The following is a 16,949-nucleotide window of genomic DNA, read 5'->3' on the forward strand; positions in this document are numbered from 1 at the left end:
TTGGAGCAGATATCCACACTGCAGCCCATGGAGGACCCCATGCTGGAGCAAGTGGATATGCCCTGAAGGAAACTGCAGCCCGTGGAGCAGGCTTCTGGCAGGAACTGCAGCTCATGGAGAGGACCCCACACAGGAGCAGGTTTTCTGGCAGGAGCTGTGGCCCATGAGGGACCCATGCTGGAGCAGTCTGTTCCTGAAGGACTGTACCGCGTGGAGATGATCCATGCTGGAGCAGTTCATGAAGGACTGTATCCCATGGGAGGGACCCCACGCTGGACCAGGGGAACAGCGTGAGGAGGAAGGAGCAGCAAAGCCCAAGTGTTACGAAGTGTTATGAACTGACCGCAGCTCCCATTCCCCATCCCTGCTGCACCGCTTGGGGTAGGGGGGAGGTATAAGAGTCAGAAGTGAAGTAGAGCTTGGAAAAAAGTGGAGGGTGGGAAGAAGGTGTTTTTAGTTTGTCTTTGTTTCTCACCATCCTGGTCTATTTTTAATAGATGATAAATTAAATTAATCTTCCCCAAGTCAAGTCTGTGTTGCTCATGACACTAATCGGTAAATGATCTTCCTGTCTTTATCTTGACCCATGCACTTTTTAATCTTATTTTCTCCCCCATCCTGTTGAGAAGGGGGAGTGAGAGAGCAGCTGCGGGGGGGGGGGGGGGGTCTGGCAGCCAGCCAAGGTCAACCTGCTACAGTATCTCAAACAACAGCTTCTGCATTAATATTTTGTATAAAAAACCCTTTTTTTTTGTGAAATATTTACGTTCAGGAGCAAAGAGAAAATACTAATAATGAATTGTTGTGTACATATGATTCTTCCATGAATCCACATAAACAGTATATTGTTACATTTCAGAATTCATGAACTTCAGTCAGAAGTAACAGAGCTACAGGAAAAACTGGAGATATCTGAACGTGGAATGAAAAATTACAGCAAACAGGTATGTTTACAGATTTTATTATTATTATTATTTGGCTGTAGTAGTCATTGCAATGGCCTTGATTATAATTTGTGTTTTAAGCTCATTGGGAAAGCATTGTAGGGCTTGTGAAATACAATTATTCTAACTTGCCTACGTTGAGCTATTTCTCTCCTCTGCTTTTGGAAACAGCAGCAATGATAAAATACTTGCCCACTGCTTTTGCTGATATATTTTTTATATTAAAATTATATCAAATAAGCTAAACTTGATGATAGTAAGTAGAATTTGTGTATGTCTAGGGTTTTTTAGTGCAGAAGCATTAATTGGTCCACAATAGTAATTTGATCTACAGCTATCTTAGGATAATTTTTAACTGTTTGGACTGGTTATATTTTTTTAATTTTTAATTTTTGAAAGTGAATTTATGAACAACAGATTTTACAATATTTTAATTAGAGTGGATTGATAGGATATGTATAATCTTTAAGTGAGGGAATTGCATCAATTTTTCATATGTTGTTACATCTTTCAATATCTGGGGATTAGTGGAGACCATCCTCTCTTTTTTTGTTCACATCTTGGTTTTCCTCTTCCAGTATTCCCTGTTTTTCAGTGACTGAAATAGTCACTGAATTAGCTGATTTGAAAGCTTTTTCCCTAAATTTAAATGCTAGACTCGGACAGTTAATTTGCAACATTTATTAACTTCACTTTAAATGAAAATTGTTGGTTTCTCTTAAAGAAAATAATCTAGTAGGAATTGTTTCAGTTTTTTTTCCCACAAATTCTATTTGATTCATTTATTTTTCTTTCAAAGAAATAACTTTTTTTCAGAAAAATCCAGAGTTAAAAAAAAAAAGTATATTAAAGATAAAAATTGAATTATTAGGGGCATATCTTTTTACTGAATGTTATACAGGTGTTTATTTGAACAAAGGTTCTGTTAAATGGTATAGAAGATACCAAAGAATTTTTTTTTTCCTCAAAGGTTGAGCTAAGAGACAAAGAAATAGAGCGCCTAGTGCTAGCATTGGATGGTGGGCGTTCTCATGAGGTTATCTCTCTGGAATCGAGAAGTAAAAGTAATGAGAAGCTTATCGCCCATTTGAATTTGCAGGTAATGGATTTATTACTATTGTTTAGTCAAAACTAAAAATCCTAGCAATCTAACAAAACCCACAAAACTTCTAGCTCTTTAAAAAAAATCACTATCAGGTATAAAATCAATCAGTTTAACGTGCTTTGCTTTTTAGGTGGCAGTGTTACTTGTCTAAGGAAATTGCATTTCTTTTAAAAGTCTATTAGAATGGTTTTGCTAAAGAATTCTATGAACTCACATCTGTACATAGTGATGTTAATCTGAGAGTATTCAGAAAATTTCTGTGTGATACACTGTTTTCACCAAGTTTGAAAATACTTATTTTCTTTTAATTTTTTTTTTAATTATTTTTTTGTACATACCGTTTATATTTTAGGAACTACAATGGTATATGTACTTATGATAAGGAGTAGTCCTGCAGATAATCTCATCAGATAGTGGGGAATCTTCCTCATTGAATTCAAATGGTCCCCACCTTTACTCTAACATAGACTTGCAAGGAAAGGATAAGCTTAGGATAAAGATGTTTGTTTTTACTGTGCATATTAGCATACATTCCATATTGGTCTCAGAATGACAATTTAAAAAAAATAATACAAGACAGGCTGGAGTACAGATCAAATAAAGCCCATCTCTGGATTTATACCATAAATTCTCTGTTTTTCCAGCTGAGTTAGATGTTTTGTGTACTGATTGTGCATGATGTGCATGAAAGCCACATTGCAGAGTTTATTAGTTTAGGTTCAGTGCTGCAAAAATAGAGAATGAGCTATGACTTGGAAGCAGTACAGCTGTGTTCAGTGATCCTGAATTAGTAAGTCATGCTGAACATAAATTGATTGTACAGAGAGTGAGCCCAGAGCTGCATAAAGCTGGTTGTGGGCCATCAAGACCATTTGCTCAGGCTCAGTGCCAATATACCACTTTTATTCTCTGACAATAAATGGATGGGTATCTCTATGTAGTAGTATTCATGACTATGAGAGGGCTTAGACTTTGTTCTGTGTCTACAGTAGTACTTCTTTCTGGAGTTTTGAGGAAAGTTGTGTGGAGATGGAAGTGGAGCACCCCTGTTATCTTGAACATTTCAAGATACTCCAGGATCCCATTTTCATGGGTAGCGTAACTTAGTGTGTATATTTTTTATTCCTACTCTACATCCCTGCCTCTCTTCCCTTTTCTCTCAGGGAAAGGTATACTGGGAAAAACAATGTCTATAGAGCAGGATTTCTGAGGATGTTGTGTTTAAGGTGCTGAGATATATTGGGGGCAAGATAGTTTTTGGGAATCTTGTCTGTAAAGCTTCACTTTCATGAAGGAGTAACAGTGAGACTAAGCCTAGCAAATATACTACAAAGGTGGAGAGAAGAATGTGTCCTCATATCTTGTGAAATTTAGGGAAACTCTGAGTACACTGGGTCTACCGGACTGATGCCCAAGACAGGTTTCTATACAGATCTGTGCTTTTCAGTACTTTGTTTTTAGAATAAACCTCAGGTTTTGGAGACTAGATAAAGAACAGCGTAGTAATGAATTCCTTTACCTTGTGCCTTTGTAAAATCATGGTTTTTCATATTGATAAGCATTAAGTTCTAAAAATAGAAAATCTTGCCATTTTTAACAGGATGTCCTTTTTTTACTATGGATATAGAGATACTATATTTCAGAAGACTGGGAGGAACTTTTGCTACCTAGTTTAACAATACATATTAATGTTTTAATGAAAAATATCTTTCAGGTTGAGTATCTTCAGCAAACAAACAAAGAACTTGAAAATCGCATTCAAGACCTCTTGGACACTAAACAAAACGTGACTAGTGAGGTAGTGCATTTAAGCAATAAAAATGAAGAACTGTGTCAAGAACTGAATGAAATAGACCACTTGGCACAGCAGTTGGAAAGACACAAGGAAATTGTGCTGGAGACTGCAGATAAGGAAATAGGAGAAGCAAAGGTAATCACTAACGTGTTACAGTGTGAAGGATCTCCTCAGCTTTTAGGTGGCTTTATATCTTTTAATTGCAACAAGTGACCTATCGGCTTGTAAAGGAAGATTACAAAGATATTTTTTTCCAGTTTAGTTGATATTATACAGAATTTCTCACTAAAAGATGATTAATCTCAGCCATTTTGTCTCTTTACTGTATTGGGTGAGATGAGTGTAGTTAAGAGGCAATCTGTCTTCCTTCTTCTTTTAGCTTAGTATGAAATAAAGTTCTGAGATACCTAAGATATTGATAGGTAATAGATAGTTGCCTGTGTTTGGAGGTTTTTTTTCTATGAGGAGTCATGCAATGATTTATTTAATTGTTGTGCTCCAAAAGAGCATGGGTGTGTATATCACAAATTTTTTGTGCTTTCAGTTCACAGGAGTTTTACTACTTAAAATTTGGCAGATTACAAGGAACTAATTATACTTTATTTCTTACAAAAATAGTCTGTTTCCTTAAATTTTTTGTAACAAAGGAATTGTTGTCATTTTGAATATGTAACTTTTAACATATAGGTTAATTTTGATTGATAGAAAGAAATTGAAAGAAAACACAGTGAAATACAGGATCTTGAAGAAACAATAACAAGGCTTAAATCAGTAAGTAAAAATACTTTCAGTTCTTGTTTGTAGCATTTTTAGCATACTGTCATCCACATGATTCTTTCATTTATTATAAAAATTAACAATTTAACAATTAACAAGAGAACTTTTATAGCACTCCAAAACTCTATTGTAATAAATTGCTAATTAATAAATGAAAGAGCTAAAGAAGCTACATCATATTGTTGCAAAAATAAACTGAAAAAAACCTCTGTAGACAGTATGGGTTGACTATGTCCTTATTGTACATTTCCTTATTTCTGCTATCTGAAGTTGTAATTTCCATGACATAATAATTTTTACCACAAATGAGTTATGACATCCTAGAGGATTTTCTTCATTTAGAAACTACTTTGTCTCTTAATCAGCATGTGAATAATTATGCGATACTTGGCTCACTCAGAAACAAAAGCATAGTAGCCCAGATGAAAAACATCAGTATTATCAACTCCTTGAAGACCAAACTCTTTCCAGCATATAGCAAGTTGTGTATTAGTTGAGTACAGTGTTTTCTTTTAGTATTTCTAGTGAACTTGAAAATACAAAAATATTTAATTTTCAGGGCACCAGATTATAGGAAAGACATGCCAAATAGCATTTGATTAGCTGCAGGGTTGGGTTGACTGCGATGATGTATTGTGATGTACTTTAACACCAACAGTGTTACTAAGTGCCATTAAAAATTATTTCTTGCTTTAGTTATTACCTTTTTCCATGTTTGTATCCCACTATCCTTCTGGTTGGTTTCTTGAATTAAAAAAGGGTTAATCTTGTTTGTTTTGTTACTGAGTGCAAACCATGTCAAAAGTAATGCTTACTTTGATGTAATAAAAAGTAGTATAAAAACAATGATGGCCTTCAACAAATATTAAAGCATAAAAATCCAAGTTAAACAGAAGTAAACAGTGTTGAACATTACAAGTTTAACAAAATGTTAAATAATTTTTTCCAAATGTGTCTATTGGCACTTCTAATTTTTGTAATAATACTTGTTACTTCAGGAGTTGTGCTCATGTCGTAGGGAGAACGAGAGACTGAGTGAAGAACTGTTTGGAAAAGCAGATGATAAAGAGAATCTTGAACTGTTGTTAAACCAGCTTGAACAAGAGAAACAAAGGCTGACAGAAAAAGCAGAGAACTTAGAAATAAAAGGTAAATCATCAAATGTAGGTTCCACATAAATGTAGATTATCTTCTATAATTTTTGAAATAGAAAACCTTACCTAGTTAAGATACAGTTAATAATCCTAAAAGACTTGATATATGTAAATTAAAAGAAGACTGTAGGTCTTCAGTCAGAATTGACTGAAGAAAACTTTTGTCATGGAAACATGTTTTCATTCTGTATGTGAGAACTTAAAGTTGAGCTTTTTACTGTGATCCCACAGGACATCCTAATACTGATACTATGGCAGTTTCATACAAAATAATTTCTTTTGTCCAAGACTGTTTTTATTCTGTGTCTTTCTGAGTGAGTGAATTCAGACTGTTTTTCTTGAGAGCTTTATCCAGTTGGATCTTGAAAACCTCCAGGATGGAGATTCCACAACATCTCTAAGCAACACATTCCAATGTTTGTTCATCCTCAGAGTAAAAATTTTTCCCCTGTGTTGCTTGTAATTGCCTGTAGCAATTAATCACCATTGTTCCTTGTTTACCTGCTGTGCACCTCTGTGAAGAAACTGGCTCCATGTTATGTATAACCCCCTCTCGGTATTGTCAGTCTGCTCTTGGGTCCCCAGCTCTTCTCCAGGCTCAACAAGCCCAGTGCCCTCAGCCATTCCCCACAGGGCAAGTATTCTGCTCCCTGACCAGCCTGGAGGGCCTCCCCTGGCCACACTCAAGTTTATCGACATCTTTCTTGTACTAGGGGGACAAAACTGAACACAGTATTGTAAATGCAATCTAATGAGTGCTAAGTAAAGGGGAATAATCACATCCCTCAGTCTGTGTCTCTGTTGATACAACCCAACATGCTGTTAGGCCTCTGTCTGTTCCAAAGCACGCTACTCTCTCATGTTTAGCCTACTGTCATCCAGGACTCCTACGACTTTTTCAGCAGATTTGCTGCCCAGACGGTTGCTGGGAGTTAGTCCATCCCAAATGCAAATGTCTTTGTGGAAATTCATGAGGTTTCTATACAGTTGTTTTTATTTCTTTTTCTGCAGAACGAGAACTTGTCCTAGAAATAGAAAGAATGAGATTAGAATATGGTATAGCCCTAGGAGACAAATCTCCATCTCGTCTAGATGCATTTGTAAAGACTTTAGAAGACGACAGAGATTATTATAAGCGAGAATTAGAATATCTTCAGAAAATGATAAAACGAAGGCCTAGCCCAAGCCGTAGGACTCCAGAGAAGGTAAAGTTCTTGCTGTCAAAACAAGCTGAAAAAATAATGGAAATACTGTAGAACCATTTAAGGAGCTATCAAATATATTTTCAAATTCAGCAGCAGTAAATGACTGTAGTAGTTTTTAAAATTACATTCTTAACATAAAAAATTAACTGAGAGAAACTCCAGTGAACTTGCATTTTATTTTCCTATTCACATTTTACAGTAACATATTGATTAATTATTGATCAGTTTGTTTGAAATAATAAATAGAACTAGGTGATAAACAGAAAAAGTTTGAAATCTCTTGTTAGCTGTTTTGCTTTTTCTCCTTAACAGTTAGTTCTTATTGTTTAAATTATACCACCAGTGTCAGGCTTTTCTTGAAATTAAAATTTATTATTTATTTATTTTTCATGTATTGCTAATAGTGTGAGTTCTTTCTTTTTTTGTATTCATTATCCAAATATTTTAATTAGTATATTTTAACATAAATTTTATTAATTACTTTGCAGAGTGAAGATCTTAGATTGATCACCAGAGAAAGAGATGAGTTACGGTCCATGTTAGACAGATTTGAAAAACACATGATAGAAATTCAATCCAATGTCAAATTATTGACTGCAGAAAGAGATAGATTAAATGTTCTTTATGAGCAGGTAAGAAGAGATTGTTTGTAATTGGCATTGAAATAACCAATTAACACTTGTTGTACTGTTGATTATCTAAAATGAAAAAACTTCTCTCTATAATAGAACTTGAGGAGTATAGACCTACTAGAATACAACCAAGAATAATAAAATATATACCTATTTTTATTATTTGTTAATAAAATCAAATATTCCAAAGTTAGTGTATTAACTTCAAAGCCATTATAATTTACTGTACTGGCATTTGGAAATGAGAAAGATCAGGAAAAAAAGTCAGTAGAATGCATGAGAAAGTTGGGTGAGGATACAGGCTAGAAAGCAAGGAAGAAGTAGTAGTTAACTGATAAGAAAACAGAGTGAAGTTGGCTATACTTGGAACAGTAAAAGGATGATGAGTATATTGGCAGCAGAAGTTGTCATGCCACTGCATGATTTAGGGAATACATTTTAGTTATCTAGTGAAAAATAAGACTATAATAGCACTTCTATTGTAATAACAGCATTGAAACTTTCTTTTTTGTTAGAGTATACACTGTATTAATTGCAATCCATGTATGCTAACAAATGATAATCTTTTAAAGTCTCAGGGTGAATTGAACAGGACGAGAAGAGAAGCGAAACATAGTTTAGTTTCTCAAAGTCATGTGGAAGAAGAAAGAGACATTGCACTGACTGACTTTAGAAGACTAATGGCAGAAAAAGAAAGCCTCAGAGAAAAATTAAAGGTGAGCTCTTGTAGCTTTATTGCCTACAGTGAGGTGGCATATAGGGAAGGCCTATACAATAATGCCGTATTTGTGTCTGGCTATCTGTCAGTTCCCCTTTTCAATAACTTTTGACCGTATCTGATTTCAGTAATTATCCTTGTAAACTCAGTTCCTAGGTTGGGAACTGAGTTTCATCACAAACATCATCTTCAAAGATGTTTGTGTGTCACATATGGTTCTTACCCCACAAACAGGGGACTTTATGGACTTTTTCATATTAACTAATCTTTAATGATTGTTGCATTTTGTAGCAGAGTATATTTGAAATGGCATATAACTGAATCGTCAAACATAAATTCATAGCAATCCAAGTTTCATTATTTTTAACCTTTAAAAAAATATTTGTTAATGCAATCATTTCCCTCTTATTCTGACCTTTTGATGGTATTAATGTGCATTAATGTCTTATTTGGTTGTAGTCAAAAGCATATGATTTCGGGGGGGGGGGTGTCCCTGACTTCTTTATTGGGTCATTAATATAATGTATACAGGTTTTTAGAACATCCTGAAAATTCAGAAATTTAAAATCATATTAATGGACTGATCAAAAGACAATATATGTCAAGATTGACTGTACGATGAATCATAGAATCACAGAATCGTTTAGGTTGGAAAAGACCTTTAAGATCATCAAGTCCAACCGTTAACCTAGCACTGCCAAGTCCACCACTAAACCATGTCCCAAAGTGCCATGTCTACATGTCTTTTAAATACCTTCAGGGATGGTGACTCCACCACTTCCCTGGGCAGCCTGTTCCAATGCTTGACAACACTTTTGGTGAAGAAATTTTTCCTGACATCCAATCTAAACCTCCCCTGCTGCAACTTGAGGCCATTTCCTCTCCTCTTGTCCTATCGCTTGTTACTTGGGAGAAGAGACTGTTTCCATAGTTTGATTTACTACCACAAAAATAGAGAACTGTATTGTATCTGAATGCAGTGGCAGCAAGTCTGACCTCTTTGCTTAAAGCATGTGCATGCAGTGGAAGAGATGTGCTTCCAGCTCCATCCTTTCTTCTTGTAGGTGACTACCAACATTTTGTATGTGTGCCACTGAAATATTTGCACAAAAACATTTATCTGGGGCATTTCTAGGAAGTTTGAGAGTTTGTTTAATAATTTCACTACATTTATGCACAGAAGTCAGAGAACAGACAAATAATTTTAAAAAAAATTCTTCATAGACTTGGAGAGAGCCCAGTTAGCTTTGTAATATGTCTTACATTTCATATTAATGATAATTTCATAAATTAATTTCAAACAGCTTAAAACACTAAGCTATACATGCTTGCAACCTTCCATATTGCCCTGTAGCTCAGTAATCTTTCTACAACTCACAAATATTAATTTGGTTGGGACCAAATATAAAGGTACTTTTTCTTTAAAATAAAAACCAACAACCAAAAGCCAAAACCAAAACCAAACTCAGTGATGTTATATTGAACTGCAGTGGTGTGTTTTCAGTTAATGGTCTGTAGTTTTAGAGAGAACACTTTGCATTTGGTCATTCATCTAAGAATGTAGAGCAATGTTTTCTTAAACATTAAGCATAAATTTCTATGGTTAAATCTAAAAATGTGTATCTTATTACAAGTAATTCTATATTTCTATCTCAGATTCAGCAAGAAGCAGCTAACCTTGAAAAATCAAAGATGCAGCATGATATTTCAGAACTGGAGAATAATATTCAAGGAGTAAGTGCATTTTTAGGAAGTAAGCTTTTATTCTAAAATAGGATAGACTTTTCAAGCAATTAATTTTGTTAGCTGTTTTCAACTTAAATTTATTTAAAAGCCAAGTTGTGATAGCTTTCTGCAATAATAACATGTTTGGTTATTTTTTTTAAATTGCAGTTTGAAATGGAAAGGTGTGAACTAAAGACTACAGTCTCTATCCTGAAAGAAAGAGTAAACTCTTTGGAAAATGAATTAAAATTGAAGTCCAGTAAACTTGCCCAGACATCTGATGATTCTTCTCAATTTAAAGCTGAGATTTGCTCACTTCAGTAAGTCTAATGAAAAATGTGGTGGTCTTTCACAGATGCTAACATAATTTTGTTTGTTCTATGACCATATAGCAGAGTTGAGTTCCTGGGAAAGACCATAAAATATTTTCAAAATCACTTGGTACTGTTTTTGTCTTAAGGAAAAGTAAATATGAGTAAAGAAAGTGCTGTGGTGGCTTTTCACAGCAAACTCCTCCTGGACTTATTTGATACTGATAATTTTTATGGCTAATTGTGAATGAAAATTTTCTCCTCCTTCTAGAATTGTTTCCTGTAACAACCATGTTCTCTGCTTATGAATGTAGCGGAACAGAAAATTTCTAAGAGGATTTCCAAATGCTGTTTGTTAAAAGGAAGACAGATGCCTTTGCAAACTGCAGCAGTAGGACCAAATTGTGCCAGTTTTACAGAGTTGTCAGTGATACAGAAAATTTTATGCCAAGCATTAGGCATTGATAATCCACAATTGAGTGGTTCATGGAGAGTCATTTTGTAATGGCATTTTACTTGAGCTGTTTTTCTTGTGTCAGTCTCTTTCATATGCTAATACTATCACACACATATCACAGTTTTGAGAGTTGACATCTTACAATCCGTAGACACAGTCTGTGGGAATTTGACGAACTTGCTCAGAACTAGAGGATCAAGTATACTGTCGTGGTTTAACCCCAGCCTGGCAACTGAGCACCACACAGCCGCTCGCTCACTCCCCCCTCCTCCAGTGGGATGGGGAGAGAATCGGAAGAGTAAAAGTGAAAAAAAACCTTGTGGGTTGAGATAAGAACAGTTTAAATAAAATAAAATAGTAGTAGTAGTAGTAGTAGTAATAATAATAATAATAATAATAATAATAAAAAGAATATACAAAGCAAGTAATGCACGATGCAATTGCTTACCACCCGCCAACCGATGCCCAGCCAGTCCCTGAGCAGTGGCCCCCCAGCCAGCTTTCTCCTAGTTTATACACTGAGTATGACGTCATACAGTATGAAATAGCCCCTTGGCCAGCTTGGGTCAGCTGTCCTGGCTGTGCCCGCTCCCAGCTTCTTGCGCACCTCCAGCCTTCTCAGTCGGTAGAGCATGGGAAGCTGAAAAGTCCTTGATTTAGTGTAAGCACTACTTAGCAACAACTCAAAGATCAGTGTGTTATCAACATCATTCTCATACTAAATCTAAAACACCGCACTATACCAGCTACTAGGAAGAAAATTAACTCTATCCCAGCTGAAACCAGGACATGTACCCATATATTTTTAAGGCCTATTTAAACTTGCAGGATCATTGCTGCGCTCTTTTAAAGTTGTTTTAGAAAAGAGCTCCCATCAACTATCTAAATGTGATGGAACACGAATAAGGCTTAGAGAAAGTGGAAAAAGAGTGTTGAATAAATCTGGGCAGAAATTTAGAAATCTGGTATTTCGTTTAGGTGGAAATGAGAGGCTTTGATGTAAGAGATCACTACAGGACAGGTAATGCTGTAGATGAGATCTTTTGGATGTTTTACAAGGGAAACAGGGTCTGTGGCTCACACCCCCCCCAACCTGAACAGTACTATACTGCACTGTATAACAGTACAGTAGCAGGGTGGATAACTATGAAGAACTGAAGCTGAGAAGCAGGCCTTGGAGTTCATCTAATGCTCCCAATTGCACAAAGAAGGCTGTTAGTAAAATAATTAGTGTATTTCTCGGTAAAATTGTGACAACATTCATAAAAGTGAAATATCTTGTTAGGTTCCTCATAATTTTAGTGGAAAGCATTGATATCATAAAAAGGAGGAGATAAGGAGTAGGGTTACAGTCATTTCAGCATGTGGTTCTACTTTGTTCATGGTGGCAATTTGTCATAGCTGTGTTTGCCGCCACCCCTCCTTTTTTTTTCCCCCTCTGAAATTTCACTCTAAACTGAGTGAGAGCAATCTTTATCTGCAGACATACTGTATTCTGGATTGGTGTTTTTTTTGAAAATGAAAAGCTTCTCTAGCTGTTGTGGGATCCCACTTTAGAGGAATTTTTATTTCCTGACTTGTTTTGTAAGTAATCCATTTAACTACTTTGGAGTTTTGTTTTGCATTTTTTTTTCCTAAGTCACTTTGATATTTCTTGCTAAGCAAAACAACTATGTAGGTAGATGGTTTCATATATCTTTCAGGCTCTGTATTTCTTAAAAGTAGGATCAGAACTGTAGCTGTCAGTTTGGTTGCTTCTTAAAATGTGGTGTGGCTGATAATCACTGCTATGAGCTACATATCAAAATCTTTATAAAGCAAAGAGTCAAAACACACAAATAATGAGTTACATGATGAAGAGTAACAGAAATCAGAGGAAGTGACTGTTGCAGATTATCATGCTGGTTCCACCAAGGTTCCATTGCTCCATTTTGGAATGGTGTTGAGGTGGACTTGCTGCAGGGGTCCAGAGCAACCAAGTGGTGTTGGCCTCAGCAATCCTTAATAGTCCTGGTTAGTATGGCATGACCCTATCATGAGTTTATGCTGGAACTGTTGCAGCACTTCAAGCAGCTTAAGAGCCATAAGCTGATGATCCTGAATAGGTCCCAAATTTCTTTCAACTGTATACTGATTTTCCAGGCTCTTAAATGACCAACTCCAGAGGTCTGTTGAAGATTTACAGCACCGATTGTCCCTCAAAAAGGATGAACTGCAGTCAGCTCAAGAAGAAATTGTAAAGCTAGAGGAGAAAATAGGTAATCACCAGTTATTTTTACGTTTATTTCCTGTTTTTAAAATAGAAAGTACTTATTCTTTTATTTATAGATAGGTTAAACCAGAGGAGCACTTCACAGGATGAAGCAGTCAATGTGCTTAGAAGTACTATTACTGTTTTGGACAAAGAAAAGGACAGTCTTCAAGAAACCGTAGATGAAAAAACAGAAAGAATTGCATGCTTAGAAGACAACTTAGCTAACAAGGTATGTGCAGTAAAGTACTACTTTGCAGTCCATCTGGGGATTTTTAAAGCAGTTACATTTTAGGGAGACATTTTGCCTTGATGACAAAGCCTGTGCAGAGCTCTAGGCATCACGTGAACACTATGTTTGGACCTAGCCAATACAAAGAGTCATTTGCCAACTCAATAGCATTTTAATTATGATTGTTAGTATATTCCTTAAACACTCCAAGAAAATAAAGAAGTATTTTTTGCATTTTGCACTTGGAGGTATTTCTTGAGATACAAGGTTCTAGCCTGAGGTGACAGAATCTATAGCTGACTTCCATCTTTTCTGATGACAAGACAATCCTTTCTCAGTAAAGAAAAGAAGCTTGGAAATTTGAATGTGCAAAGATGCAATTACTTATGGGTGAAGGATTAAAATAAAGGTTTAAAAGTAAAGTTCTTTAACTTGAAGTATCCTGTTATGTTGCAATATAATAATACCTAATACAACTTTTGCTTTTATTTTTGTAGGAAAAATCAATTACTCATTTACGTCTAACTCTCTCTGAGCTGGAGTCCTCAACAGAGTAAGTAAAGACTAGGATGCCTTCTTCAGTGGTTTTATTTTATCTAGTGGTTTTAAAGTGGAAGTAGATGGCTATTTTAGTTATTTTGGTGAAATTGAATTAATTCTGTTTAAGTCAAGTAAAGGAGTGTACTGTGTTGAGAAAGATTTACACAACTTTTTAAGAGACTTCCCCTGCAATTATATTGCAGGCTGCTAATATACTGTTAAGACAGCCATTAACAATTGTTTGTCTATATTTTCCTAAATTGGTAACACTTCTTAATTCTCACTTAAGAAGTAGCTTTTTAGTATTCTAAGTACCCCACTAGATATTATTAGATTGACCCAGGTAAAACTCAGAGCTGAACTCTTAATTATTAGCAAGCTAATTCTTCCAGCTTAAGCTACCAGTACAGTCTTAATTAAAATATATTTATGTAGTTTTTAGCTGGGCTTCATCTGATCTTTCCTTCTTGCCTCTTTTCAAGCATGACTTTTAAAACTATAACTTTTTAAAAGAAAATATTTAAACAACAATATTTAAACATCTGAAGACCAGTGTAACTGAATATTTGTACATTGATGCATGAAGTGTCTGTGGCAAAAAACTAATGCAAAAGTTTACTTAAATTCACACATATTTATATTTCTACTTTTTTGTTTAATCTCTTCCTTACTCTTTTGATTGTTGCCTTTCAAGCGTAAGCTATCTGTCTTCTTCCTTTATGGTTTATAAAATATGCAATGGCTAACATGCTGTAACCACTACCAAACACAGATAAACACAAGTATCAGTAATTGCTGTTTGTGTAATAAGATACATCTTACCAGATACATCTTCAAAGTTGAAGATTAATTCCATTTTATTTGTGCATATTGACATTTTACATCCTTAGCTTATGTTTATGTTTAGACTTAGTTTGTCAGCCTTCAGAGAGCAAGAATTTTACCTTTTTAAAAAAAAAAAAAAAAAAAAAAAAGCTTTTGCATCTCCAGAATCCACGACTGATCATTTTCAGCAGTATGTGGTATAGTATAAGAAGGGACAACTTAAATAAGATTTTCACTTGATAGCCAGATGAAGGACATGCTGAGCAACAGAGACCGTGAGATATCTAGCTTACATCGCCAGCTTGATACATCCCACATAGAGCTTGCAGAAACAGGAAGAGTAAAGGAAATGGCTCTGAAAGAAAACAGACGATTGCAAGATGACCTATCTACAATGGCCAGAGAAAACCAGGTATGAAGGTAGTACATAATACTGAAGTATTAAACTATTTATTCCTTGCTTACATATAGTGGTACATCAAAACTGTTGTATCCTCAATTTTGATTTGGTATGTTTAATTATTGGTATTTCTTGAACACTGGGATATTAAAAATGACTGTGTAGCCTAACAGTGTAGTCTAACAGGAGCTGGTGGAAGGCCAGGGATTACGTAAAGTTGATAAGGGGGATTCAGACTGGAAAGCAGAATGTCTAAACAAGAATTACTGTCCTTGGGAGTAAAGCACATCCTGGAAAAATATGTAACCTAATTAAGATGTTTTGGGAACCATCTGAAACAACTAGTAGAATTGTGATAAGAAGCACCTTCACGCGAACTATCCTCATTATAATACTAAAAGTCACAGCCCTCAAGCTGGAGACCCCGGCCCAAGCAGAGACCCCTCACCTTTGAGCATGCACGGAATATTAAAGTAGCACTGTAGCTTTAAGTTGAAATAAGAGAAATGTAGACCAATAGAAAACTGCTTTGTGTAATTACTTATGCATATGCATAACTAGACTGTATAAACACTGTACCTGCATGACCGAACTTTGTGCTAGCTTTGTGGAGCTACCACCTAGCACCCATCTCTGCGCAGACATGAAATGAAATACCTCTGCCCTGTGTGTATATTGGTGTCTCACACACTGGGTAAATGACCTCACACTTGTGGGATAACAACTGGGCAGAAATTGTAAAAGCAGTTACTTTAGATACTTAAGCTTAGTCAATACAGTGGGGGATAAATAGACAGGCTTTCAGTGTAGTCACCCTTCCCCAGATTAAAAAAGAAATCTAAATAAACCTAGGACATAACATTATTTCATTATAGTATAAACAATCAATTGGTTATATCACTTGGTAGTTGGTATTCAATTGATAAAAATTGGGTTTTATTATCTGTGAAACAGGGATTATTGAGAGAGAGCAAGAAACCACAAAAGCAGATATCAGGTTATTAGGTGAAAGCGAGAGGGAGAGGGAAGAGATTGCTAGCACATCTGAATTTGTTCTGGTGCATGGTGATTCAATAGTTTCATCCATCTAGTCTCCATGAAGCATGTTTCTGTTCTGTGAGCCTTGGTAATGGTGGCTGTAAAGAGGTATTGGCAGGTTTTTAATTTCCAGTTCTGGCAAGGTTAGTTTCCATTCATTTGTGTTGCTCTGCAGGAACTTTGCTTTCACAGGTGAATTGGGAAAGGTTAATTTTGGGAGAGAAAATATAAGAGGGCTTAAAAGCTACAAGACAGAGGGATTGAAGAAAACTTACTTTCAAGGTATGATAGTCCCAAATAGTCTGAATTTGTTTCCTGATTTCAGGAATGCATAAGGATGCACAATGGATGGGAATAGGAGGGGTTCCCTTTCCGTTGTGTCAAGGTTGTGTGGTGTTTTTAGATGGTGAATTCAAAGGTGCCATCTATTTCCCTGGAGAAATGTTCTTACTGGATTGTCTTTTCATTGGTAAGGTGGGTGTCATGGTGAAGTGGTATCTTAGAGTTCAGCTGTATATTGCAGCTTTTTTTGTGTGTGAGTTTTGTTTTTTGTGGAGATTCTGTTCAGGTACTTTGTCTGACTGCTTGCAGAGTTTTATGTTATATTTTTATTTGTATTGGGTTTACATGATTTCATCTTTCCTTAGCTCTCTAGTAGTTTAGTGTCATAATGTACCTCCTTGCTAACAGCTAGCCAGTCAGTAGCTTTAGGCCAAAAAGCAGGTGGGAAGTGGGTTATGATTGCCCAGTGGACTCTAAGTTGGTTCATGTGTATTCATGGTCAGCTTTCCAGTTGGGAGGTATACATTCCCTCTCAGCTGCTGATGACTAAATACATTT

At 35.7% G+C, this 16,949-nt stretch overlaps 1 protein-coding gene across 5 annotated transcripts in view; it reads left to right on the forward strand.

Annotated features, from left to right (window-relative positions):
* CEP135 (centrosomal protein 135) overlaps positions 1–16,949 on the forward strand; it is a 40,962-nt gene that overhangs the window by 10,368 nt on the left and 13,645 nt on the right. For all 5 annotated transcript variants that reach the window (XM_075500096.1, XM_075500097.1, XM_075500094.1 and 2 more), the window contains 14 exons: positions 860–944; positions 1,915–2,043; positions 3,764–3,979; positions 4,550–4,615; positions 5,620–5,770; positions 6,787–6,980; positions 7,469–7,612; positions 8,185–8,328; positions 9,987–10,064; positions 10,224–10,375; positions 12,966–13,081; positions 13,152–13,306; positions 13,804–13,859; positions 14,915–15,083. In XM_075500096.1, coding sequence (XP_075356211.1) covers positions 860–944; positions 1,915–2,043; positions 3,764–3,979; positions 4,550–4,615; positions 5,620–5,770; positions 6,787–6,980; positions 7,469–7,612; positions 8,185–8,328; positions 9,987–10,064; positions 10,224–10,375; positions 12,966–13,081; positions 13,152–13,306; positions 13,804–13,859; positions 14,915–15,083 — 1,855 coding nt within the window. The remainder of the gene's footprint in view (positions 1–859; positions 945–1,914; positions 2,044–3,763; positions 3,980–4,549; positions 4,616–5,619; positions 5,771–6,786; positions 6,981–7,468; positions 7,613–8,184; positions 8,329–9,986; positions 10,065–10,223; positions 10,376–12,965; positions 13,082–13,151; positions 13,307–13,803; positions 13,860–14,914; positions 15,084–16,949) is intronic.

This window comes from Mycteria americana, chromosome 4 (genome assembly GCF_035582795.1).
Source record: "Mycteria americana isolate JAX WOST 10 ecotype Jacksonville Zoo and Gardens chromosome 4, USCA_MyAme_1.0, whole genome shotgun sequence".
Lineage (NCBI taxonomy): Eukaryota > Metazoa > Chordata > Aves > Ciconiiformes > Ciconiidae > Mycteria > Mycteria americana.